At 40.0% G+C, this 26728-nt stretch overlaps 1 protein-coding gene across 1 annotated transcript in view; it reads left to right on the top strand.

Annotated features, from left to right (window-relative positions):
- The first annotated feature begins 2441 nt into the window (after window positions 1-2441).
- The window catches only part of sbf2 (SET binding factor 2), a 109511-nt gene continuing 85224 nt past the window's right edge, over window positions 2442-26728 (top strand). Inside the window, 2 exon segments of the mRNA XM_071515768.1 lie at window positions 2442-2566; window positions 19897-19982. Of these exon segments, the coding sequence (XP_071371869.1) occupies window positions 2512-2566; window positions 19897-19982 (141 nt within the window). The 5' untranslated portion in view covers window positions 2442-2511.

The following is a 26728-nucleotide window of genomic DNA, read 5'->3' as shown; positions in this document are numbered from 1 at the left end:
CGAAAGAAGATTAAATGTGTGCGGCTCAAAACAACGTCCATGTCAGTGGGGGTCATGAGGCAGATGTTGATTACAAGCCCCTGGGGGCAAATATGCACAGAAGATGCCATCAGGAATAACACATTAGGGGGTAACAACTTTTTGTTTATCATAGCCTTCATCCAAGCAGCTGACATGCAGCTAGTGAGGATGTGTGTGTATGTCTGGGGCTGGGAATGCATAGCTGTGAAATGTACATACTGTTATCATGAGATTGTGTAAACCTCAAAAACACTGAACATGTGGAAGCCACAGTGCTTTCCAATAGATGGAATCTAACATACGACTGCCTTGCGTTCAGTGTGTGAAATGCTGTGAATATCAAAGAAAAAACTTTTGGTTTTGGTAAAAAAAAAAATACATACAGAGCACTCTCTCTGTGCTCAAGATTTATGAATGTTGAAAGTTATGTTGAAAGAAAACCAAAGGAGTCCTTTCAGTTTTGATTTTCCTTTCAGTTTTGATGGGGGGAAACAGCACCTTGGTTTCTTTCAACATGATTTTAGGTATACTCAACAGTGACATTGCACTCTGGCCCATCATCATTCTATAATCCTATCTTATTTTTTTCCCCTCAGTTTCTGATATAGAAACTTCCTGAGTTTATTTATATCTCATGCAACCTCATTCCACACATGGTGTCATATTCTAACACAATAAATACATAAATGTTAAACACATGTGCCGTAAACCAGAACAAAATTTGTAAGCCTTTTGTAATGATAATTGCCTCCGGCAGACAAGTAATCCCCATACTCAGAGTTTAGAGCAAGAGATTGTGCAATCACGACAACAAAATACCACTGGTGCTTTCCGGCTCCTTATATAGCAATGACTGGCTTGCCCCCCATGAGGCAGCTGTCACAGGAGGGCTGGCACTGGCACAGTCAGTGTTAGTGCCACCTGTACCTGTGTGTTCAGGTAAGTGAGACAGGACAGGTGAGCAACTAAGCTCATGTAGTGGAAGGTTCACAGAAAAGAAGATGGTTCCAAGCCCAAAGCCATGAATTTGAAATATGATTCAGAGTTGTCACGATGCTGTGATTGACCTGAAAACTGTGTGGCATTTGAGCAAAAAAATAATATTGTATTGAGATTTATGTTTGTTCTACTCTTGGGCCGTAATTCTTAATTTAGCTGTCCCATTGGCAAATTATTCTTGTATACTGACAAACACTACATGCGAACATCCAACATTTTCAGTGTGATTCAGTCATGTGTTGGCCTGGTTTCAAGTATGTGACTACTTCTGTCGCCATCCTCCCCTTACTAGCGAGTACAAAGGAAAAAGAAAGTGAGAGAAATTGAGAGAAACAAGAAAGAGGAAGTGAGAGAAGACTCACTAAATTCCAACTTATTCCGGTGCTATACCCTGTGATAGCTTTTCCTGTATTCATAAATATTCAGTAGTCTGCAGGGAGAGTTTGCCCTCTTCCTCATACAGTAGGTCATCTCACAACAATGTACAGCTTAATAGAGAGTGAGCTGGAAAGGAAAAACTAATTGTGACAATACCAAGAACAATCATCCATTTTCTTGTGTAGAACTAAACTATTAAGTTGAGTTTGGTTCAATAGAAGCAGCTTCGTCATTATGAAGATTAGAATAGAATCTTAGCTCTCTGGGTTCTAGTATTATTAACATGTAACTCCCTGTTCAACTTCAGGACCTGGGTTCAAGCTCCCATGTAAGCAAGCATCCGTCCTACTGAAGTGTCCCTGAGCAAGGCACTGTGCTGCTTTACCTGATCCTCCACTCTGACCTCGCTCTGTAGGGGACGAGTGAAAAAAAAAAAGTTTCTCTATGGACAGCAATAATTAAATCATATTATTATTTAACCTCATGGAAACCTCACATGCTACACACAATGTCAATGCAAGTATTTTCCATTTCATTATCAATGTTACTGCCCCATAATTGTTTTTTTTTCTTTACCATGTCTGTGAATGATTCCCACTGATTACAGACAGTACTTTAGGACAGTGGTACCCAAAGTGGGGTCTGTGGACCTCCAGTGGTCCTTGAGGGGGCTCCTAGGGTCTCTCCAGCAAATCAACAAATCGAATATATTAGGGTCACTATTTTGATCATAGGTTTCAAACTCCCCACTGTGGTTATCAATATATTCCCATCTATAACATGGACAGTTTTGCATTTCTATACTAATACCATAGCTAAATCTTATCTAATGGGGTTCCTAGGGACAAAAGCGTATCATGGTCTAATACTACGTGTCTATTTGGTGGTCCTTGGCTTGAAAAAAAAGTTGGGAAACCCCTGCTTTAGGGCCAGCAAGTGGCCCTGATACAAGGGCCCACAGTCTCCTATTTGTAAACTGAAGGGCCCACGCCCATGGATGCCTCCTGCTCCTGCACGCAAGCGCACTGACACTCCTTCTGTCAAACATGGCTGTGCTTTGGAAGAAAGAAAAATGCTGAATTGTGTTGGTAAACCTCGGGAAAAACAGCAGACATGGCTAGATTGGCTGATTACTTTATAGTCGTGGGATATGATCAGGAAAAAGCCGGTAAGTTTCATAACAGATCGGGTGGCAGATTGAGCCTCAACGCTGAGGTTTATATCCAGGCCGTCAGTCAGTGTGATGGTGTTGATGCCAGATAGCTTTGCGCTTAGCCTAGCCGCACAGCTACCATACGAGATTGGAAACACTTTCTTTTTCATTAACCAGCGAGGTGCTGAATGTAATCTGGTGCGCGCGTATTTACAGATCAAGCCCACGCCTCGTCGCGAGTCAGCAGTGGTTATTTACACACGATGCGTTTCGATATTTGGACGGGATCATTTGAAACTTTTCATGGATTGAGTCAAAATCTGTCACATCCTGTCCCTGTTGATTGTGCCGCTGTCAGGTCCTTCCCTCGGCGGTCTGGATGGCTTCACAGCCAGCGAGCTGATGAAGGGTTTTCTAGGAGAGAAAACCTGCAAATCTTGTTCTTCGTTCATCTAATTTGTTTTACTGACCCAGGCGAGGTCAGTACTAGTCGTCCGGTTTTGCATCCCATGTTTTGTATTTTAGCTGCGTAATGTTAGAAGCCATGCTCCTGCTACTTGCTTGCCCTGAGCGTTTTGTTACAGGTCTATTTTTACCCACTGTAGGCGGACGTGTCATTGATCTGTTGTATTATATTTGTTTTTGCCGGAAGAGTGCTGAACTTTTAGATGATGGGCGTATACAGCTACAAGAAAAGGCAGTCCTTGTGGTTAGCCTGATCCTCTGCCCTCTTATCCCTCTCCAGTGTTTTTTTTCGGAGTATAGGGATATGAGGCTCCTCATGCTTGAAATTGACGTTATGCCTCAGATCCATTATTTTGTGCACCCAAGAGAGGCGACTTGACAGTTTTGCAGAAATTGGATTCAAAGGTGGATAGTGTTAGTGTAACTGTCCTAAGCTTTTTGCAAACGTGGTGTTAAGTGCTCACTTTTCACATTACCTTGATTAGATATGACAATCAGTCCTTTGTAATAAGCTCAAGTTATTGTCACCTCTTATTGCTACTCATCTACGGGTCAGGATCAAAGTTGAATTTCTCTTGTCTGAATGGCCTGCAGAATAAGAACAATATTGAGTTAATCTGCCATAAAGGAAGAAAATAAGTCCCTAGCCCAGAGCAGTGGCTTCCCTCCAGAGCCATGTGTGAGAGAGGGGCCAGACCAGCTGAATCCTCTTAGTCACCATAGCCTTGCTATGCACAATAGGTAAACAGTGTCTTTCATCAGCTCTGCGCATCCCAGCGCCAACTGACAAATGAATTTTTTGTGCTCTAGGGACAAAATGTTCCTGGCATCACCAGAGGAGCCTGAATGGATTCACATTCAGACAGTCTCACCACAAGAAGACACAGGGACCATAAGTTTAGTTTTTCTCCATTGGTTACTATGATGAGAAATCAATGGGTGGAGAGAGCAAGTAAGAAATCTGCCATCTCAGACTGTGGTCTATTAGAGTGCTGTGGCAGGCTTAGGCTATGTCTGCTCCACAAGTAAGGATCCCCAGAGAAAAATGATCCCCCACTCTTTACTGAGTTGTATTCGTCTGCCTTTATTATGTTGTTTTGCTGAGTGTAATGATGCACATCAGTTGTTGGTTTGGGTCTGACCTCTGCAGAGGTGGCCTTGTTTTGGAATGGGAGCGATTTTCTTACAACTGGAAAATGAAAATGATTTTCAGACTTGATATACTAAAAATATATAAAGGATGCCTATGTTGAATTCACTTCATTCAGCAGAGCCAGTTTACGCTCAGCTGTACAGAAGCCAACCTGCTGGTTGGAGCAGTGTCCAGTAGGCTGTCTAGACAGCAGATGTTTTCTCCTCCACCTTGCTCATTAAGTCAAACCAGGGATGCTTGCAAAGGTCACCAAGCCCCCTGTACTGTGATGGCTTTTGCTCCACTGGCCTGACCCAGTTCTCATTGTTAGATTACTATAGATGGACTACTGGCAAATAGTGCTAAGCATGTAATCTGTTGAGGAATAGGCTAAACGCCCAATCCATGATGAATCAGACTGACTTCTTAAAAACTACAGTAGAACTATCTCTTAAAGAACTATCCTTTTAAATCCTGCTACAGGAAATTGAGTAGTGGTAATGTAAAACAGAGTTGCAAAGAAATAACCCTGCCAATGAAAAATGGAAAGTTTTTTTTCCCTTTAAAGTAGGATAGACAGATCTGTAAACTACAGCCAGAATTACCAACCTAAGAATTGTGGACAACCTTTCTCTGAGAGGTAGGAGTACAGGCAGATACACTGAGCCTGGAGTGCTAACACAGTACAGAAAAGAACCAATACCAAATTCTATTAGGACCACTATGTTGCCTTTGCGAGAACCAATTTCGATGACTTTCCAGAGTTTCGCTTTTCTTCTCTTCTCTTCTTCTAGACCAGGGGTGGGCAATTATTTTCCCTGGGGGGGCCACATGAAAAACCCAGATTGTTGCCGGGGGCCAAACAAATTTTGTCATGCCGTAACCTCTAATTTTATCACTAGATTAAATTATAGAAAAACATACTGTGCACTTATTCTTCAGCATTTATTATATTGAAAATCACTCCAAACAGCATCTTATTAAGAAAATTAAGCTATATGCAGGAGTCTTTGAACCTACTGTACAGGACTGACCATTTTGGGTAAAAATGTTTCCATTAAAAAAACTAAACAAAACAAAAAATCTCTCAGCATGCCAAAAGATAAAAAACATGCACTGCAGGTCCAAAAAGCAAGGTTGAAAAATAAAACCAAACAAACCTGATAAAAAAAAAAAATCCAAACCAGTAGGCTACACCATCTCATATACACACATGCACACGTTAGCCTACTTTTTTTCCACAATTTATGAGAACTTGAGTTTGTTTGTTGGATAATCCACTGTGGATTGTCAATGCCAAAAAACAATAGCCTAAGCTTCGTTCTATGAAGCTTTGTAAAAGGTCCTTCCTGCTTTTGTAGCTTAGCTAGCAATCGGCTGTCCTCATCTTCTCATCTTCCGATAGATTTCTGTATTTTTCCGCGTGTTTTGTCACGAAGTGACGGCTCAAGCTGTAGTCTTTGAATACAGCCACATGTTTGTTGCAAACTAGGCACACAGCTGTGCCGCCAACCTCAGTGAAAAAATACTTAGCAGTCCATGATTTCTTAAACAGTCTACATTCGGCATCAACCTTTCGCTTTTTAGCGCTCATTTTGTGTGGAAGGTGACCCCAAATTGTACCACCATCGACTGCGTTGCACGAACAAAAGAAGTGCCTCAGCCGGCCCGCCTCTCGCCAGCAGATGTCGCTATGACTTCAAACATCACTCACGTCAACGTGAACGGTGACAGGAAGAAGCACACTCACGACACAAACGTTTCAAAATAAAAGCCAATTTAGGTTCAATCTCATTCAATTTTTTTTAGCTTCTTAAGTAAAATGGTGTGGTTTGTCTTAGACCTCCCGGGCCAGGCAGAACCATCATGAGGGCCGGTTCCGGCCTGCGGGCCATATAATGCCCAGGTCTGTTCTAGACTACCCAAAAGGACAGAAACGGCTCCTTTCTGTGGACTTTTGCCCTTTAGCAATTAATATAAACGTAGAGTCTGTGTCTCTAGCCACCACAAAATAATTTCATTGCTTTTGTCAGTGAAGGACAATAATAACTATTTGACTACAACACAGGTGACCCATATAGAAACATTTATTGAAAGGCAAATTATTGTCCTTGGTGCAGTAGGCTGAAGTGTGACTGAAGACCAGAGAGGCCGTCTGACCCATCACATGTAGCCTATTTCAGCTATGTGAAAAATAATATAGCCTAATATGCACAGTGGTGATGGTGATGATGATACAAGAAGAGGTGGATTGAGGCAGGAATCTTCCATGAGAAATTCAACACTAGTTGGCTTCTCTGGCTGCTAATGTCATCCACAAACCTTGGAATTATTTTCGTGCATAATGTTGGAATGCAAACACCCTGGTTTAGTTGGACGACGTCTGTATTGAACAGGAAGTGTGTATTTTCTTTTTGCAGTAGGACATTGTTTCTCTTTATTGGCAAGGTGTTATATACTCTCTGGCTTGCTGCACACCATAAATTGTGATTTGCTAAGTGAAACAGAGGAATTTGCCCAGCTGCCTTTCGCAAACAGTTTATAGGATGGATATCATCACCCTGTATCAAAGTGCTTTTTGAATATGTTTCACGGACATAATGCCCAATCGTGATTTTGTGTGACTTTATGGTTTGGATTTTCTGGTCTGGACTCAGAAAATGGCTTATGTAATGTAGCGCAAGCCTGCAAGATAGAAAAAGAAAAAGAAAAAACAGCATTCCAAGTGACCAAGAGCAAAATGCTTCCATATGCAGATATCTGATGATTATGTGATGTTGCTGTGTGTATGTCATAGAAGCTGTGTATTTATAGAGATACACATATGCAGGCATTCAATCTGGAGTAATTTCTCAATCAGCGTCTACTGTACTGAAGTTGCATGACTCAAATGTCTGTGCCAGATATGAAACACTCTGGATTAACATGGCTATGACAGATCTAGAAATGCCTTTTGAAGCATTATTTTAATAGTTGTACCAAGGATGTTTTTATATATTATGTTTTATCTCCCAGAACTTGTCATGAATTGGCTTTCTGTTGTGACTTCTCAAAGAGTGTTTGTGTTTTGTGTGGCGGCTTACTTGGCGCACCCACAAGGAAATTGCTTTTGCAAATAACAGCCATTTCTTAAAAGACAGAACAAAACCAGCATTTCAACCACTGAGAGGTTCATGTTTTTGTCAGCTATTTTTGCGTAGTTATTTAATCTGGAGAGAAATACTATGGCAAGAGCCTCTGTTGGTGTTTCTGTGGTTTATCTTGATTGTTTTCTCCCGTAGCTTGCCTGCTCAACTCAATCATTAGACTATTTCTTGGCTATCATGCTAGGCCTTTATAAAATGGTTTTCAAGCTTGTGTTGCTCTGCATCAGTCGGGGGTCATAATTTAATTTACTGGATCCTTTTCATTAGCTTCAAGTACTCTAGGTTTGATTAACTGTTTGAATTGCAGCACACATGCCTGCTGGCTCTGGGTTGGCATTTGAGCTAAACTCATCTCCTCTCTGCAGTGAATGCCTGCACAGTTGGGCTGCATGCTACTGACAGCATATCAACATATTATATTGTGCTTTTCATGCTGTATTTTGTGGTTGCAGTATGAATTGCTTAACATCTGGACACAGCTTTTTCTATAGAATTTCTTTTTAAGAGCCTAAAAAGTTGAAAAATGGGGAAGGAGATCAGAAAATGACAAGCAGATGCTTTTGAATTTGCTCACTTGAAAATGACCACAATTTTGTTCAGGAGACTGCTTGGAACCTATCTCATGCTATATCATATGAAAATTAAGCTTCTGCTGATTTGGAATTGCAACATTCATTGTTGCAAGTTTCTTATCTCAAACTCAGTTGTAGAACATGGAAGTATTTGATTAATCATAGGAGAATGGAAAGGTGGTGGTTATCCCTTTTCTACAGATAAAGAGTTCATTACACTCTTTCCCTACCCCAATCAGTTTATGTCTAACATATCGGATTTTATAGACAACAAGGTTTAACAAAATGTTGGCTCATGATAATCTGCCCAAGATTGTACTTGATAATCCTCCATTTATTCTAAAAAATAAATTCCAACGGAAAGGTGAAATACATCTGTTAACTTAATAACTACAGTAATTACTAAATTTGGCTGTACTAATTACTATTACTAATTTGTCTAATGCTGTAAAAAAATGTTGTTTTGATACATTGACTTGAGAAACTGACTTTTCCTTTTTGCTGGAGCTGTTTATTTCATTTTGTACATGCCAGATCTTGAAGTGCTGCCATGTGTTGTTGTTGTGTTTCTAAATCATTATTGAGTTGTGTTGCCTGTTTTGTTTTACAAACAGTGACATAACACATAACTCAGTCCTCATGGAATATTCTGCACAAAATTGGTTATGGCCAAATCCAAGTGAAGGTTGTGAGTTAAGAATAACTGAACCTGATGTCAAAATGCAGTTTTGAGTTCAATGTTTACGTTTTCATCTGCCATTGCTTCCTCTGGAGTTCAGACTTCGCACTGATCATCCAAGACCCTGCCCACAAATTGAATAATCCAATCAAAATGCTAGAACATCCCAGTAATCGGACCGCCCCCTGGAGGCAGCCAGACTTACGAAGTGTCAAAAAGTTCTAACAAAGTAGGCGTGGTTAACATCCAGAAACAAACAAACAATTCTGTGGAAAAACAAATGTAAACACTGGCGCGTCGGAGGGCTGGGTCCAGGCTACCTCCGAACCACCTGCTCCCACCAATCCTCACTCCATATCCTCATCCAAAAACATCAGGGTGCCGGGTGCATCATCTTCTTTCCAACAGGCTTCCCGAGAGTAGTGCCTGATATATGGCATTTTGTGATTTCAATAGAGGTAGACTGAATGCAACCTTCTTAATCACATAAGTAGGCTAAAACAAACTACAGGCAACCGACAACATAGGGGAAACATATTTTATTGCACTGCAAAGTTAGTTGTATCTGCACATGAGAAGATGAGCTGATTTGATTGGCCATGATTGACACAAGCCCCTACCAGACCTTTCCACAGATTTGTGGAATTGTTCAATTCCACAGAATTGTGGTATTGTTTCTGTTTTTTCGAACTTCAGGGATTTTCTGCCTCCATTGATCGGTTGTTCCAGGTTTGGCAGCTTCCCGTTTGGATTCAGACTTAGTGGTGAGAGGCATCCTGACCACAATGGAGGAGTTCCTTCCTTTCTGTTGTAGAATGCACAAGTGTGATAGCTAGCACTGGCCTGGGCAGGGAAACTCCACTGGCTAACTCCACTACTCTTGATCAAGGATCTTGATAAGGGGTTATGCTAAAGAGACAATCAGAGCTTTGTGTTTCACGTGTTTATGCAAGTTAAGTCAAGTCAATAGGAGATCCCTTTCTCTGACTACCCCTTTTCTTAATCTGATAAGTTTCTATGACAGCTTGACTGCAATATCTGCATTTGTGATACAAGCTAAGTATGAGATGAACTCTTGTGTCCGCATTTGGTGATTAACCACACAGACGTTGTTCTAAACTCAAACAAGTCTCAGTAAGAATCAACAGATGTAACCAAGGGAATTGTGCACAATGCACAATAAATTGTGTCTAATCCTAGTTTCCACAACTAGCCTAATAATTGGTGTCTGCTTGTGTTGTAAATCAGCACCGGCTAATGATAATAATAAAATGATGTAATCAATGAAGTTAAATTGCTTGTATTCTAATAAACTGGTCTCCAGTTAATCTTGGGTAGCCACACCTCCGGCACATGCTGAGAGGTGTGGAGAAAATGTTAGTAAGTGAGACAACGGGACCTCAGAGAGAGAGTGGAAGTGACACTTCTTGCTTGTTTTTCTGACCGGGTGTAACAACACTAGCTGCCTAGCCTGCACCAGACAATGTCGATGAAGCGGTCACAGTTTCTCATCTTGAAAACTCTACTGAACGACAGAGATGTAATAGGCATGTTTACCAAGATGCAATGGTAAAAGTTTGATTGACGAAGCATGGCCAACAGCCTATGATCTATATTACATCGAAGAAAGTAAACTATAGTATTAGTAGTCTGTTCTCTCATGCAATAATGGTGGAACCGATAGTCGTAGCGAATGCCAGTGGAATCGCCAATGCATTCAAAGCTCACTGTGAAATAGGCCCCAGTTGAGTGTACAGCAGCTGTCCAGTGAGCTGGATGCCTTTCTGTTCACTATCGGCCCTCTTGCTCTCCCCCAGCTCTTGGCGGAGAGAGGGTCTACGCCGTGTCTGGGAAATAATGTGATCAGACCTCTTTGGATTGTACAAGCAAGTAGCACAAGTACATGCACTGGCATCAGCCGTACCAATTTGTCGCTAAATGGACACATTAACATTTTTCGTCATAGTCCGAAAAAGCAGTTAGATTGGTTGCTAGTCGCTTTTGAGAAATAAAATTGCCAGGGGATCTGAAAAGTCACTAAATCTTGCAACAAATTCGCCAAGCTGGCGACAGAGAGTGCCAGTGCAGAGCTCTGCTCAAGCAAAGTTTGATTGGGTTTAATGATGTCAATAACCCACAGCGTCACCGCCCTTTTCTAACCAACTGTTTTGTTAGAACTTTTCCAGACCTCCTGGCATGAGCAAGAGGTGTGGCCATGCAACATAAGTCTCCAATTTCTGAAACAGCACACTGTTTTTTTTGTTTTCTCAACACAGAAATGTCAAACCAGCAAGTGGATATCATGCATATCTTTTTTTTCCATGCTTGCATTGTACTAATCTGTACGTTGGGTTTTGACCATGGCACAGGCACAATCCAGTACTGTTATTTCTGTTCTGTTTGTGGTTCTGGATATGAGACTTGACAAGTACAGAGCCGGTACACACCCACAGTGGTTCCAATGCATAGTACAGTACATATGGTACAGCATATTCCTTTTTTGAATTTCCCCCTTGGGGACAATAAAGTTCAACTTAACCTTCATTTGAACTTACTTTGGTTTTAAAGATTTTCATTTTAATCAATTCTTGGGAAGTAACAACCAGAAATTATACATCACTATATTTATGATAAGGCTGAAGCCCACATGTTTTCTCAATTCATTATTTCTTTTTGAATATTTAAGTTGATCATGGGTCCTGAAGCAAACCACATGTCTTGGCTATGTGATCAATATCTATCATGGATTTGTCTTCCTCTCCTATGGAAACAGTGCCATTTATTTATGATCGTGAGCAAAGGAGAAGCTTAAGAAGCTCTGTAATAACCTTGTATGTGGTTACTTAATGTTTTGAAGCTCAAACGCTCCTTGCTTGCATCATTGTGATTATTTTTCTTTTCCTCCAGCTTTTTGACTTGGGCATGACCTCTCAGCGATGTCTATCCTTCCAAATATTTTTCCTTCTCTGCAGCTGTCTTTGGACGCTGGAATGCTTCCTGGAATTGGATCTTTATGACATCATCAATTTGCTAATCTCTGATACCCTTTTGCCATGCAAACAATGCCCTTGCCTATTCTTTTGCATATCACCCACAAGAACATCCAGTCCAGTATATCTCTAGGATGGAGGTTATGGAAAGCCCATGACAGGTTTTTGGCGCGCAGATAGGCTTAACTCTGAAACAGCCTTGAGATCTATCTGGGTGTCTCTAACTTGTATGGGTTCTGGGATGTTAAAAGAGGGGCTTGGTAGTGGAATGGAGGATAAGTGAGTTAGAAGTATTGGAGAACCTGTGCCTGAACTGGTCCACCTGTCTGCATAACTAGTCCAAAAGCAGGTTGGGGGCTGACGTGGATATGACGTAAGCTGGCGGCATACAGTCCACTGGGGGCCTGGCCATACATGGTAAAATAAGCATTTGGCTGATTTATAGAACAGCACTGCAATGAGATAAGTCAGGAAGATTGATGGAGCTTTTTCCAAGAGGAGAAACATCTGCTCTAATCAAGAAAGACTAACAACGTTTCTTCTGGTTATTTTTCACTGGTTGTTGAGACTATGCTAAATCACGCAACTGAGTAATAAACCATTAGGCCTATTCCATCTCTCTTTTCGTCTGTTGGGCTCAGTTCTGGCTTTGCTGTGTATGAGAGCAAATATTTGTTCGTCATTCCCCCAGTACACATTTGTCTTGTGTCCTAAAATTGCTTAAATCACATTGTGTGTGTGTGTGTGTATTGTGCTGCAGACCAAAACTTGTAGTAATGGTGTAAATTCCAGGTAGGGTTGCTGAGGAAAGGAATATTATAAGATTTTAGCTGAATATTATGAATATTATATTTTTTGTGAAATATCACAACCTTCATTATGTTGCTAACTTACAAAATTGCATTGGTACAGTAAGCGGTGAAGATGTTAAAATATATAGTATTAGTAATATATATACATATTATAGTAATATATAATATGAGATAATTTCTAATTAAATATAATTTTATTGCCTAACCTTTTGAAGTGAAGCTCTGGTAAATAAATGAGGTATAATATTACAAAGGCAAACAAGTGGCCCCATGTAAGATCATAGAAAAACAATGAAAAAAGAAAAACATCTCAAACTGCACTGTAAAATCTCAAACTGCACTTCTTCTTGGTTTATTAATCAAGAAGAAGACTTCTTGAAGGTAAATAATCTCTTCAAGTAATAGCCATCTGAGTTCTTTTGAAATGAGGAAAAAGAAAAAGTAATAGGCTACATAAGGTTACGTCACATTACCAATTTGCCTGTAAAGCAGAAGAAAAGACAGTTTTGAACTTAAGAAACCAAAAGATTGATCAGTGTATCAAGTGTATCAATGTTGCTTTTTTGCAAAATATAGCATGTATTTCCTGTTGCTTGCAACAACTTTATTTTAGCTCTGATTGCATGCAACGTTGGATAGCTAGCTATCCTGACATTAACAGAAACTCTGACATTATTTCAAACCACTGGCTCAAACAACGACAGAATTGTTCTCTACTTATCTTTGTTTTTTTTGTTTTTTTATATTTTATTCATGTAGTATATCAAAAAGAAATTGTACAGGATCTGCAAGCCTTCTGGTCTGTTTTAGTCATGGCGGGTGGAATGTTTTCACTGTTTCACTTCAGTAGGGAAACAGGAAGTACAGCTTTTGTCTCCCAAAAATTCCTCTTCAACAAACTGGTCAGCTACTGTCACATCGTCTGAGATTCTTTTGGTTGCACACCTCTATAGAATGACTGGACCTCCAGTTACTTAATTGCTTGAATTAATGGTAACTGTGCATGCAAAGTTGGCAAACCCATCGGGATCAACAAATCCATCTCCCCCGCCCCCCTTTTATTTTATTTTATTTTATTTTGATGCTGCTAATCATGATGAGGCTTCTCATGTTGATTTTGTCTGTGGAGTCTTTGTGGGTATGTAGAATCGCCAAGTGGTTCAGTCCTGTTGTGGTCATGGTGCTCCTCACAAATGTTTCAACCTCTGTAATCCACTGCAACATCTCTCTGCTGTGCATGTTGCAACTGGCAACATGCACAGCAACTGGCAACATGCACAGCAAAACACTTCATAAGTTTTGAAATGCAACACATGTCTGATGTCTTGCATGGAGTGCTTCTCCTTTGTTGTGCCCAATCATCACAGTTCCCATGTTTTTCACGCTCTTAGAGGAGAACCAGTTTCCTAGGCATTTGATGCAACAGTCAGTGATGTCCAGGTACATTTTCTGAAAATGTTTCTCTTCTGACCCATCAGGAAAACATCACTTTGGTCTGTGATGCAGCTTTCACTACTCCTTCATAAAATGATTTGAAGTATGTGTCGGAAGTGTGTTTCTGGTGAGGACGGAGGAGAGAATGTCAGTGTTGGTTGGCCAAAGACAGCTTGAATGGACCCATTCACCTCCTCCACTGGTCCCATTAACGCCACCAGAAGTCGTAGAGTGAAGTAGAATGAAAACCGTAGTTGCTTGAGGTGTCCAGAGCCCCTCGATCCTACTTTTTTTTAAAAATGTTCTAATATATCTCTCAGGTGTTGCATTAAACTGTGTCAGTTTTTGACAACAGCTTTAAAGCTGTTGACCTGCATAAGCCAGCCGATGGGGCACAATGGTCACAGGCTCTTTCCACCTGTTCTACTCTTTGAGCGGAATGACTCAAACCATGCAAGCCAGTCTGTCTTGATACCAAGATTGAGATTGTGGATTGGCCTCTGCAGTTAGACCAAGACAGACCAAACCTTGTTAATGCATCATCGAGGATCGAAAACAGAGTGGCAGAGGAGGTGCACTCAACCTCATAAAGCCAAGAAAGTCTTCCACACTTTCCAAATCTTTATCCATACACCTGAGACAGATATTCAATGGTGCTACAGGTCGTCAGTAACCCTAGCACCAAACCTAGATGGCTTGCGCTGAACTAAACATGAAGCATACTCTATAGTAGAGCAATTTACAGGAGATCCACACTAAATTCAAGGCAAAATATCGGCCAACTTCTATTGCTTAATGGTTTTGTTTATGGTTTGGTTTTATAGCCTCAACATCTGCTTTGTGCTTGTAAGTTTTACAAGTTTTTTTTTTTTTTTTTTTCTTAACCGATAAATTTCAAGCCTTTCTAATCTAACACATGGTGTTGATAAACTAGATGCCCTGCTTTTGGCATTTGGCCTATTTTTTTTGTTCATGAAATTCAGCAGTTAGTTTTGGTAAATTCACACCCCAGTTTGTTTAAATTGTATTTTTTTTGTGACAAAGAATGGAATATCCTGGTTTTTGGAATTCCTTCCCCTCATTTTTTTGCTAGCGGATGTTCAAATTAGCATGTTCCTTTTCAGGCCTGGGTTCTATTATCCTGGCGGATGGGGTTCTTTATTGTTATCAGGGGGGCAGTATTTGAAAGCTCGGCTTGTTTTAATACAGAGTGCAGCCTCATGGAATGTGAGGAATTCTGTCATTTATTTTCATCCTTGGGTGAAAATTAGAACTTGGAGTACTCGAAGCATGAGATTTCAATTAGAGGAGCAGTAAAGACCTGAAGATACGTAAGGGTCAGATAGAGCTAGCGCTGTCCCTATACAGTGTATGGATATGTGCTCCACTAGTACTGCAGGTGAAGACTGGCACCACTGCCACCAGCACCCAGCTCAGTTCTGTACTAACCCAGAACCCTAATACACACACAGTCCTCAACCAACAAACACACAAGCCACATCCCCACACACAGGCCAAAGAGCCTCATCAAGATGGATTACCCTCTCTGTCAGACCGAGGTCTGGGTTTCAGGGAGTTGCTGACAGCAGGCTTGAGCCGCTCAAGGCAGGAGGGCTGCAGCAGCCCACTGAGAGCTACAGTGTGTCACAGTGATGAGGCGTAGCAGTTGATTCTGCTGTTTGTCAAGCTAATTCTGGTACCTGACCTCTGGCCAAACTGTGACACCGGGGCTTAACTAAGTACAGCAGGCCATTCGCCTGCTAAGTAGATTGCTGAGTCATGGTATTTTGCTGTGTTGAGATGTGATTGCTTAATTGTTATGTTACATCTCTGTTGTCACTGAGTTGTTTTTTTTATCATCTTTGATTCTCCATTACTTTACACCCACCTTGCCATTCAGTATACAGCATGATGAGAGAAGTGCATATTGTAAATCCAGTGGGGTCACTTCTGTCCAAAAACACGTTGCCTCATTTTTTTTTTTTTTGGAGGCAGAAGTTGTTGGTTAAAAATGACTTCAGAAAAATAGCATGCAGCACTTTGCTTCCTACTTCACAACATGATAATAAATGATAAATCAGATACGTCAATTATCCATTTATCTTGGGTTACTGGCAACTAAAATTTCAATCAAGACTCTCAACAGGAACAATTAGTTAATTTAACACATAATGTGCATCAAACAAACTGTGTTCAGTTAGATAGCATTTCCTTATTTTTTATAACTTGAGATAAACATCTCTAAAATATTTGAATTCAAGAGAATTTGTTTCAAATTAAAGAGAATTTGAAAAAGTGGATACCGTTGTTATTTTCTTCTGAGTCTAAGCGGATAAGACTGAGTGGCCAAGTTTTCATTGCCATGACCAACATAGCAATTTGACATGCTCTAGTGCAAGCCAGTGGTTTCCTCAAAACTTTTGTCGTTCCAGGTTTTTAACTTTTGAAAGAGAACAAATCCTAAGTGCTGCTCAGTTTGGCACTAACCAGTTGGCTTCTGTTGTATATGTTTGCAGGTACTAGTAGAATCCATTACAATAAAAAAGTGTCTTTTTTATATGCTACCTACAGTATATTAGCAGCAAGGTGGTGTATGTGACTCATCAAAGGTGGGATTCAGGCCAGGATGCTTGGAATTAAGGAATTTTGGCCTTCATCTATTGTATAAACCGAATCAACAATGACATATCTGTCTATTTATCCATTTTAGTCAAATGAATTCCAAGAAATAGACCACATGTATTCAATTTCTCTGTCTGATTCTTGATATGAGACCATTTTCCCCTTGGCTGATGAAGAGCAACTGTGTCCTAACTGTCTGAGAGTGACTACGAGTTTAAAATAACGTTGAGATGAAATCATAGGGTCAGACAACACAGTGTTACAAACTGCATATTGAGAAACAGTCCTTAAAATGCTGTTTTTGGCATGCTGGATAATGGAATTTTTCTTTGTTAATTAGATTTAATTTCCATTTATTAGCTTTCCAGATTGTGGAATAAGAATGCTCAACCCCTAAATACATTTTTGGTGTGTTTTGACTCATTACATGATGTTGACATGAATTATTACATCCAATTTTAGTTTCAAAGTTTTGCAAGACCCAGCCATATGTGGCCTTGTGGGAAGTCTTTGAGGGAGTTATTTCATTGTTAAAGCTTGCAATGGTCAACCTTGCAAATAAGTGTGGCTGAAGGTGAGGCTAGCTACGCCTGCTATAGATCAGTAAACAGCTCCTTTCTCAGCACTGACTGTATTGTATGACTTTGGCTCACAACATCAGTGTTTCTACTCAGACATTGATGATTGGATGTTTTTCCTGCAGGGCTCTAAAATAACATTTTTACTTGGTAACACTGGAGCTCCCAACCTCAAAAACCTCAAGAACCAGCAAACATTTACCACTACTGTAGTTTACTGGGACACAATAGACAATGCACCTGTGATACCATGGCCTGTTGTGGGTTTTTTTTTTTTTTTTTTTATATATATATATATATACATTCTTTTTCTATTGCGTTTTATTGTTTTTAATGTTTTTACTTATTTTATTGTTTTTACTCATTATATTGCTTTTACTTATTACTCATTATTGCGATATGGTTGTGATATGGTTGTGCCGAACTATTAATTTTTGTGATATGGGTGTGCTGAACTGTCAAAGCACTTTGAGCTGCATAGTCTGTATGAAAAGTGCTATACAAATTAAGTTATTATTATTATTATTATTATTATTATTATCGATTAATGAGTGGGCCTTGCCATTTGTTAGTGCAGTTTGTTGAGTTGAATCAAACTAGATTAGAGATATAGCCTAACAGGAGCAAATCTCCTTTCTCCTGCACTGGCACAGTGCTAAAACCAAGTGTGGCTATAAATCTATCTGATGGGTGACTACAAGGCTCCTACCATCAGTACGGTGATCAGATTTAGGAGAATTCCCCGTATTACAAGCAAAAATTACAACTACAAAAGTAGCTGGCTAGTTCATAATCAGCTGCACTTGAAAAACTGTTTTTTTGTGAGAGGAAGCATTGGGGAGGGGATTTGCTTTTAGCCAATTAAAAAAACAGCTTTGAGGTAAACAAAATTTGATTGGTTAGAACAGAACAGGGGGGTTACTTGTGCTCGCTTTGAAGCAGCTACTCAATAAAGTTGCACCAAGACAATTTGTTTTTGGTTGCAGTGTAGAGCCTGGTGAGATGGCGCTGTGAAGGAGGAGGCTGCCCCTCATGGCACACTCTCTCTTTCCCCCTTATGCTCGCTTGTCAGACCTTGATCACAAACTAACGAATGGCCTCCTCACTCCTGTGATCTGCTTCGTGTTAGGGGTATGGGTTCTGTATCTCACACTTAATCTTTGACCACATTCCCTGTGAAACATCTTGATTTAATCCAACCCTGTAATTTATTTATTGGCCTCGACTGATTCCTGATCCGCTGATGCATTTAGCTTCATTCTTTTAACCTCTGCGTGTTTATTTCACATGTCAATGTCACATTTGACTTCCATTATCACTGTCAGTTAACATATTTAGGTCAGCGTCTTTTCAATTGGTTATCAATGCACTCAAATTTGAATTTTGTTTTGCTTTTTTGTTTTGTTGTTTGCTTTTACACTACTCCTTTACACAACTAAATATGAGTTCAGTGCATTTACAATAATTCCCTTAGCTTTTTTTTTTAGCTAGGCTCAGAGACAAGTTACATAATAATATTGTAAACCAGCCTCACTCATTTGATTAATTCATTCTTTCATTCACTGAAACACACACACACACACACACACACACACACACACACACACACACACACACACACACACAGGCACTATCTTGTAGTGTATGGATGCATTTTGTACAATTATGAAGCTGAACCTGCAGGCTATTCATCCAAGCTCTATGTGATTGAGGCAAACCCCAGAATGAAGGGATGAAAAAAGACAGACAGAATCATAACTGATGGACTGTAGGAATGCATGGAGTTCATTCTGGAGTTTGTGATGCACGACCACTATTTCATTTCCATTAATCCTTATTTTATTATCTCGTTACTATCTGTGTTTGTGTCCCTTGTTTTCTGTAACGCACCTTGTGACAAACCTGTTAAAGTTGAGATGAAATGAAAAATGCATTTTTAATCCTTTTAGATCACATCCCCGGTCATATTGTGCACCTATTTAACAATATATGCCAAAAAAAATACAAAAAATAAATTTCTTTGTATTCTTATATCAAAATCCAATCATGTTTTCTTCCTGTAAAACAAAATATGCTGTGTGCTTACGTAAGCATGAACCAACAAATTTCAACCAATAATATCATGACATCCACCCATCAATCATTCTTCAACTTGGTGTGTGTGGAGCCAACAGTCCTCTGTAGCTCCGTTTCTCTCTGTAGCTCCATATCGCGCTGAACTCTAAGCCCCGCCCACTGTTTAGCGGTCCAATCAAATGCAAAGGATTTGATTTAAATCCCTCTTGTAACTGTACACCACTCAAATATTCCGTTTCACTGGGAAATACGTCACAGTACAGAAGCTAAAGACGCTCTAACTTCCGTTTCAGTGGGACTTTAAATGTGGCTAATAAATAGATTTGACTTGACATGAAATGAACTCTGCCAGTTGGAAAGTCTGGATATCTGACCAGACCTTAGTATGATTTGTATTTCCTCCCATGTCACCATACATTACCTATGTCAGGAGAACTCAGAAAGATAAACGGTTTGGACTGGATACCAGTCTGAGTCTGAGGTGTAAGCCTTTGAGAAGACAGTATAACTCGACCCAAAGCATTATTTATGATACAATACATCTGTTTGGCGTGGAGGGCTTGTGAGAGCTTCTTTTGCCATGCTCTGTTTATTAGTGGCTATAATAGTGCTACTATTACAGTCTATTACATCTCTAAATGGAGGAATTGCTATATCACAAAGTCAAAAAATTGTTATTACACTACATGTTCATTGATTCCAATTTGATGTAGTTTAGTATGTAGCCTAAGTTTAGATTGGTCATATTTCCATCAGGAACAAACCGATGTGAAGCATGCCGAGCTTTCCGAAGCCTAGTCTGCAGTGATTGACAGATCTTCATCTCTTTTCACCCCCAGGTTCAGGAGAGGGATGTGGGAAGATCATTCAGCGCTTCCCCAAGAAGGACTGGGATGGGACAGCCTTTCCTCAGGGGGTGGAGATGGTGAGTCTAAGCTAGCAGCCTCCTGTAACCTCAATATGACACAAACTGACACAGTTTGACTGAATTGTTTACTCAGTGGTTGTCTTTTTACTTGATTTTACAATAGACTTGAAGTGTTGAAAATGGTTGAGATGCAAAAATATATCAACATGTATCTCGTTGCTGGGGCGTCTTGGTGGCTCAGTTGGCTAATCATCATTTCCTGGGTTTGAATCCAGCCTGGGACCTTTGCCACATGTCATCCCCCCTCTCACTCTCCCCCACTCTTTTCTGTCTCTCTCCATTTTTGACTGTCTAATAAAGGCCACATCTTTAGATTTCTTAGTTTTATTTTTTCTGGAATTAGCTTTTTACATTTTAAGCCTTTTATACTGATAAGTAATGAAACATAATCAACATAGATATTCTTACAGTAAGCTTACAAGTTGTTTACTTTCCAGTATTTATTGATGAAAAGAAACTTCAAGTACAAATGCCTGAGTCTGATAAGCTGGTGTCTAAGAGGTTGCATCATCTGTTGTGACTCTAAGGTCTGTCTAGGTCTTGTGGCTTTGTTGTCTGCAATGGAAAATGAGCTGTTCAAGCAGCATTCACACCAATCATCACAAGTTAATAGTTCATAACAGGAGATCTGACAACACCTCTGGAACATTTGGAAGTTAATGTGTCGTACGCTCAGGTTGTACAGTGTTTTTCTGGTTAGCGAGCGGCCTTGTCCTTCTGCCCTCACCCATTCCCAACTTCCTGATCTCAACCGTTGTTGATGGTGAAGAATTCTCCCTTCTGCGTAAAATACTGTAAAATACAAAACGTCGGGGGCTAAAAAAAGCACTCTAGCGTTTTCTTTGTCACAACATGACAGATTAGCCCCCCGGAGAGTTCTCATATTTTGCAAGACACATGTTTGTCCTTCAGAGCATGTGGAGCAGATATCGGCATTTCCTGTTTCAGCAAAATTCATAATGATTGTTTACTCTAAAGTTTGTTTCAGCCTCTTCCGCCCTCACTAATTGGGGAATCTCTCTCCTCTGATTCCTCTGTACAGTATGTCCAGCCTGCTATCGGTTTCCCACTGCTGGTTGTCTCCGTCTTCCTCTTGAGGAATGTTAAGGAAAGCGTTGCTTCTCCTAGTTTACTCGCTCCAGGGGGGTCTGTGACAGGAGTCTATTAGGAGTACAGGGACGGAGCAACGGACGAACAAATATTTGCTTATCTGGATCAGGAGAGAGCTGTCTGTAAATCTCCAGGTCAACAGTAGCAGTAAACAGTACCGTGCTGCTGCTCTCTGATCAGCACAGGCCAAGCCTGTGTAATTTCTGTTTATATTCACTCATATACTGTAGATATGCTGTTAATGATTGAAAGGAGGATGCTTTTTGGGCTGCAGGCAAGGAGTGAGAAGAGCTCAGTGTTTCCAGAGCACCACACTGCTGCAGAGGACGAATCAATGTTTTGACTAATTTCGCCCAGCACTTGATCCATTAAAAATCCTAATCAGCATATACTGCTTTTAATCAAGATACTTTCATTGCAGCATTAAAGCAGTTGTTTACATTCACTTACATATCTCTTCACATTCATTCACCATTTTTTCTCAGATTCTTTTCTCTTCAACACTGCACCATGAATTACATGTAAAAATTCAGATGTCTGCATTCTCAAAAAAATATTTATTGATAGTTTGTGGGATATACTGTATTTATTCTGGAGTAAGGACTATACATACAGCTTTGACTCAGTACAGTGATGAGGACAAGTTTTTTTTGTTTCACCAACAGGCCATGCTTTGACTGGTTGTCATGGCTTAGCTGCCATCCATGGGTGCAGTTGATTCCAGTTTTCCTTTTTTGGCTGTCTAATTAGAAGAAATAACTGCCTCTATAAACACTTATCAACCAGGAATATGATTGCTGATTTTGTGCCGCCTAGAGCAAAGTTGCATCCATCTTGCTCCATTCGCCTCCCTCCATTGACATTGCATGCATTCGCACTGACCCTGAATTTTTAATTTTTGCGTTCTATCTGAACCTACGGCAAGGATAGACAATTTAAAAGCCAAATAAAATAAAACTCTGGAGGAGAACCTGCTTCGCAGTGCCAAAGACCTTAGATTGGGGTGATGTATGTTCCAGCAGTGAAAGTGCACTGGTGAATTTCGGTCATTTTGACAGTTGAGATGTTTTGGTCCATCAGCTACGCAGTTGCTCCTGTTCCATCCCGGGCATGTTCAGTGTTTGGTGGAAGGCCTTGAGGGTCAGAAATGTCATGCATCATAACTAGAGGTATTTCATAGCATCCAGCAGCCAAGTGATGTAGACCAGAGGAGAACAACAGGTGGACGGGCCAACAGACAGCCAACATGTTGCATAATCTGGGTCAGATATCTCAGCCAAGATGGATGGATAGAGCAGAGGAGCATCCTCAGAATGCCTGATGATGTTCGGATGAAACAATGGGTCTCATGCAGCAACATTCTTTTAAATTTCTCTTATATTTTCTCTTAGTTTTCTGTTAAGAGAAAAAATAAGAGAAGTCAACTCCAGATGCACCAAACGTTCTTAACCATCCAAATCTGCTCTTACCCAGGTGTGCTGAATGATGAATCCCACTTGATCATAAATTGGAGGCGCGTGGCCGATTGTTTGTTATTAGCATAGGTAATGCCCCCTAAACACCATATAAGGGCATGTGTTGTGCCATGTGCAAATACTCTGGCACATGGCCAAGAATTGGAGAGGTGCTCTTGGCAATCTGAAACGGCTCGGCAGCCATTCATCCGTCTCATCATATAGATCTGTGCGATCTCTAAAAATGCACTCTCTGCGTAAGGCCTGGATGGCCAAAGCATCTAAGAGCAGTATGTAAGCCTTTCAGAAGCTGAACGCACGCAATATCATCCAAGGGTTTTTGTAGTCTTAATTGGGATCAATGGACCAATAGTTTTTCTTTATCCCACAAATGTAATAATCCAATCATTATAATTACTCTAAAACATATAATAATCTAAATTTGATTATATGATATTCATGCTTTTTTTTATGTTCCTCAAATTTAAAACTTATGTCCTTGCGTTGGACAAACAATTTGTGGACTGTGAAAACAAGATGTTTTTTTCTTATCTTGGTAAGAGTGCTCTCGACCACTTGTAAAATTTTCTCTTACGAAAGAAAACATTGGTGAATCCCAGAAATCAATGGGTACTAACAAAATAAGACCAAATTGTGGATACGAACAAAAATAAGAGAAAATTTGTTCGTATATCGCTTCCTGCATGAGGCCCATTATTTCTCCTCATTATGACAAGATACTTGGTAGAAAGAGATAAATAATTTACATAGTTATGTTAGCAGATTTAGAAGTTTAACATTAAGCCTATAGTTTATGTAGTCCTGGCTTGGCCTTGAGTTATTCAGCTTTTAGTGACTGTTACACAGATGCAGAGTGGATTAGTGTTTTTGTTTGAATGCTTTCAATGAGTGATAAATGGCAGCCAAAGATTGTTTCAGCTGCAGCTGAAGTCTTAGGGACCCTGCACATGGTCAAGGGGATAATATTGTACTATGGTTCTTGTTTATGCAGTGGTATTTATAAGGCAATTAAGGACAAGACACAGGCTATTATTTCAGCACAAACAGACATTGTGAGGGGGCGGTTTGAAGGACATGCAAGCCTCTTCCTGTGTAACTCACTGGGTCTGTTGGTGGCCATCATGGCTGCCGTGCTGTGAGTTATGGCACAGAGACAAGCAGTTGTGTCATTCTGCAGAGCAGAGTGTTCTACAAAGCAGGTGAGCAATAACTGTGAGTAATGAAACTGTAACTTTGTCCTGTCCAGACAAAGTTATTTTTGGTACAAAAGTGGATGGTATATTGTTAAGTCACATTTTTGGGGGGGTATAATTTTTGTCAATATGAAATCTAAACCCTAGTTATGGCCTTTGACATTTCTCTGACTCTGAGGGATGAGCCAGCACAGCATTCTCTCAGCATCATCCCTCAAACATCCTATCATGGTATCAGAGTGTTTAAATATAGAAACGGTGCCATACGTTTAGCTAAATCTATTAGCTTAGTGTTTCCAGATGTCATTGAGGACCTACACGCCTTGTTTTTTTTGTGTTTGTGTGGTTGTGTGTGAGTTTATTGTATTCCACCCCGCTGAGGAGATCCTCCCCATAGCTTCTTCATAGTGTGTCAGCTTCGACTGAAATTGAGACATACTGCATTCCCCCAATGTGCATACAGTGTGAGGCATGTTATTTTCCATTGCAGTAAGCAAGCTCCAGCTGAAACAAGAGGATGAATTCAGAGCTGTTCGGTCATTTTGGGCAAATACCGCACATATTTGCTATAACTTAAGCAAATTGTGTGCTTTCTTCTGAAATCAAACTATATGAACAAGGAGAGTAAAGAATATTGGATGACATGCTGAATAGAACTCATATGTTGACATCCTTGCTTTTGTCTATGGAAAAGCAAACCAAGAAGCAAAGCAGGGGGAGCATAGAGGGGGGTTGTTCCTAAAATTTACTTGCCTACTATGTGGTGTGTGACAAACTTTGATCAAGGGCCAAATGACTGGGATTCCAGCTTTGAAGCTTTAATGAAGATACACCATAGTGTTTAACAGACCCACTAAGCAATTTGCATTTTGGCTCTGTTTTGCGCTGGTATGTAAACCATTATTATTTGCAGATTTTCTCTACTCCATGAAAAAGAAAATGACTCATTTACAAACACTAAGGAACACATCTGTATAAAAAAAAAAGTGGATGAAGCTGAGCACGAAAAGCATTTTGCGGTCACAACAGGCCCCCAGCGAACTAAATAACCACAGATGAAGAATGCACCAAGAAAAAGCGTTTACAACTCGTGCTAGGAAAAATGTGTTTCTAATCTTTGCAGGCGAGTGATGATGATATGAACCAGCTCGTATCCTCATCTGCTATGGAAAGGCCAGGTCTGTTGAGGGAGGTCAGCACATTGTGCCCCAACTACGTCTGCAGCACCCCGTCCTACAGTGGGTCAAGGCACGTTCCTCATGGTATACTGTAAATGCACAAAGTGCCCGGAGGTGGTAGTGCAGACACACCGGAAGTGTTTAATGGAAAAACCCCACCAGACATGTCAGAAAGAATGAAAACCATGTATACTGTCAGTCAATGCCAGCAGACACATTCTCTGGCCGTATTATCGGGGTTCAGCAGGCAGGCATTCTATGGCTGTAGTGGCAATGTGGAATACCGTATGTTTGTGAGGCAAAGCCTATTTTTCTCTCTTGATGAATTACCTTGTCTATTTTCTCAGCAGCCTACAGTGTCACAATTTGAAATGCAATTTGGCTTGTTAATAGACAGTGGATGTGAGAGCGTTTAGGCTTATACAGTATATTGTAGAAATGTAGAGACTATATTGGCTATATCATTCATTACCCATTAGCTATGCCCATTGTCAAGTTCATTGCTTGCTAGCGGCCATATTGTTTATCCAGTTGTGCTTGAAAATGGTTATCAAGTATAGCTCAACCCCCCATGGCTGTATACCAACTTTGGCAAAAATTTAAAAAGCCGTATGAAAAAAGGTTTAAAAAAAAATCATAGTCGTGGAAACTTAGGTGGTTGAACACACAAATTTGTAGAGCAAGGATATCTGAAACGGTTACCAGGTTTGGACTCAGCCAGACTTACTTTGTGAGAGATATGGCCTTTTTAAAATTAGAATTTTCATCAAACAGATTAGGAGAGTTTTATGGCCCTTTTCTAGTTTTTCTTTTCATGTACCATTAGTATCATCATCATTATAGTATAATTTCAACAAAAATAGCCATCACATACACAGACACACACAATCCCTCTCTGGAGAAAATTAAAGCCATATATTGAAATAATTCAGCATTCATAGTGTTGTGATCAGTAAATAATGACTGTGTTATTGTGAGTGCGCCTTACATTTATACTGGAATTGGACAATCACAGCCTAAATTTTGTTGTTATTTAGATTTACTCTCACAGAGTTTAGAGCAAGGAAATAAACTGTGCCACACAAAAGCCAAAGGAATGCCTGGAATGACTTTGGTGTTCAGTGCTAAATTGCTGAATGTGCTCATTTAATTACAAGCGCCATTTTTTTGATGCTTTGAGTGTGTGAATGCTCATAATATCTATAGCTTGTTGACAAAATATTGGTGTCAAATGTAGATTTATGACTCTTATACTCTCCCTTCGTCTTTCTTTTTCCCACCTGTGCAGTTGTTTGTTTTTAAAAGGCACTGTTTTTGTTGTATATTTTTTAATGGCTTGTATTAATTGTGGGTATAATGTCTACATCATAAGACAAGCAGATGGAAAATAAGCTTTTTGAAACTTTCTAATCTAATCCAAGTATTGGAGGGTTGTGTGGAGATCTAAACACCATACTAATCTTGTCCAAGCTTGTTTTTGCAAGTTGTGACGCTTGCCAGCAAACTGTGAGTTGTTAATTTTTACAGCTATCTTTGTTTAAATCAGACCTTACAAGCCTTGTGTTTAAGCACTAGTTACATGGTAACAACAAAAATACTGTGGAGGCAATATGCCTCCAATTTATGACAGGAGGGAATCTGGTTTACGTTGCTTGTTGCTTTTAGAGGAAGAGGTACATAAAATATATTCAGTCAGTATTTTAAAAGAGATAGTCCCGGTCCTCAGTTCAGATTGTCTGAGTCTCATTGGAAACCATGTAAAATACCTGATACATGCACACCTGTTT

The sequence above is a fragment of the Centroberyx affinis genome, unplaced genomic scaffold, assembly GCF_046629955.1.
Source record: "Centroberyx affinis isolate AG114_WGS23_722 - 3 ecotype Tasmania unplaced genomic scaffold, CSIRO-AGI_Caff_v1 ptg000369l_1, whole genome shotgun sequence".
Lineage (NCBI taxonomy): Eukaryota > Metazoa > Chordata > Actinopteri > Beryciformes > Berycidae > Centroberyx > Centroberyx affinis.
The sequence above is the reverse complement of the archived record's forward strand: the minus strand, read 5'-3'. Positions and strand labels throughout refer to the sequence as shown.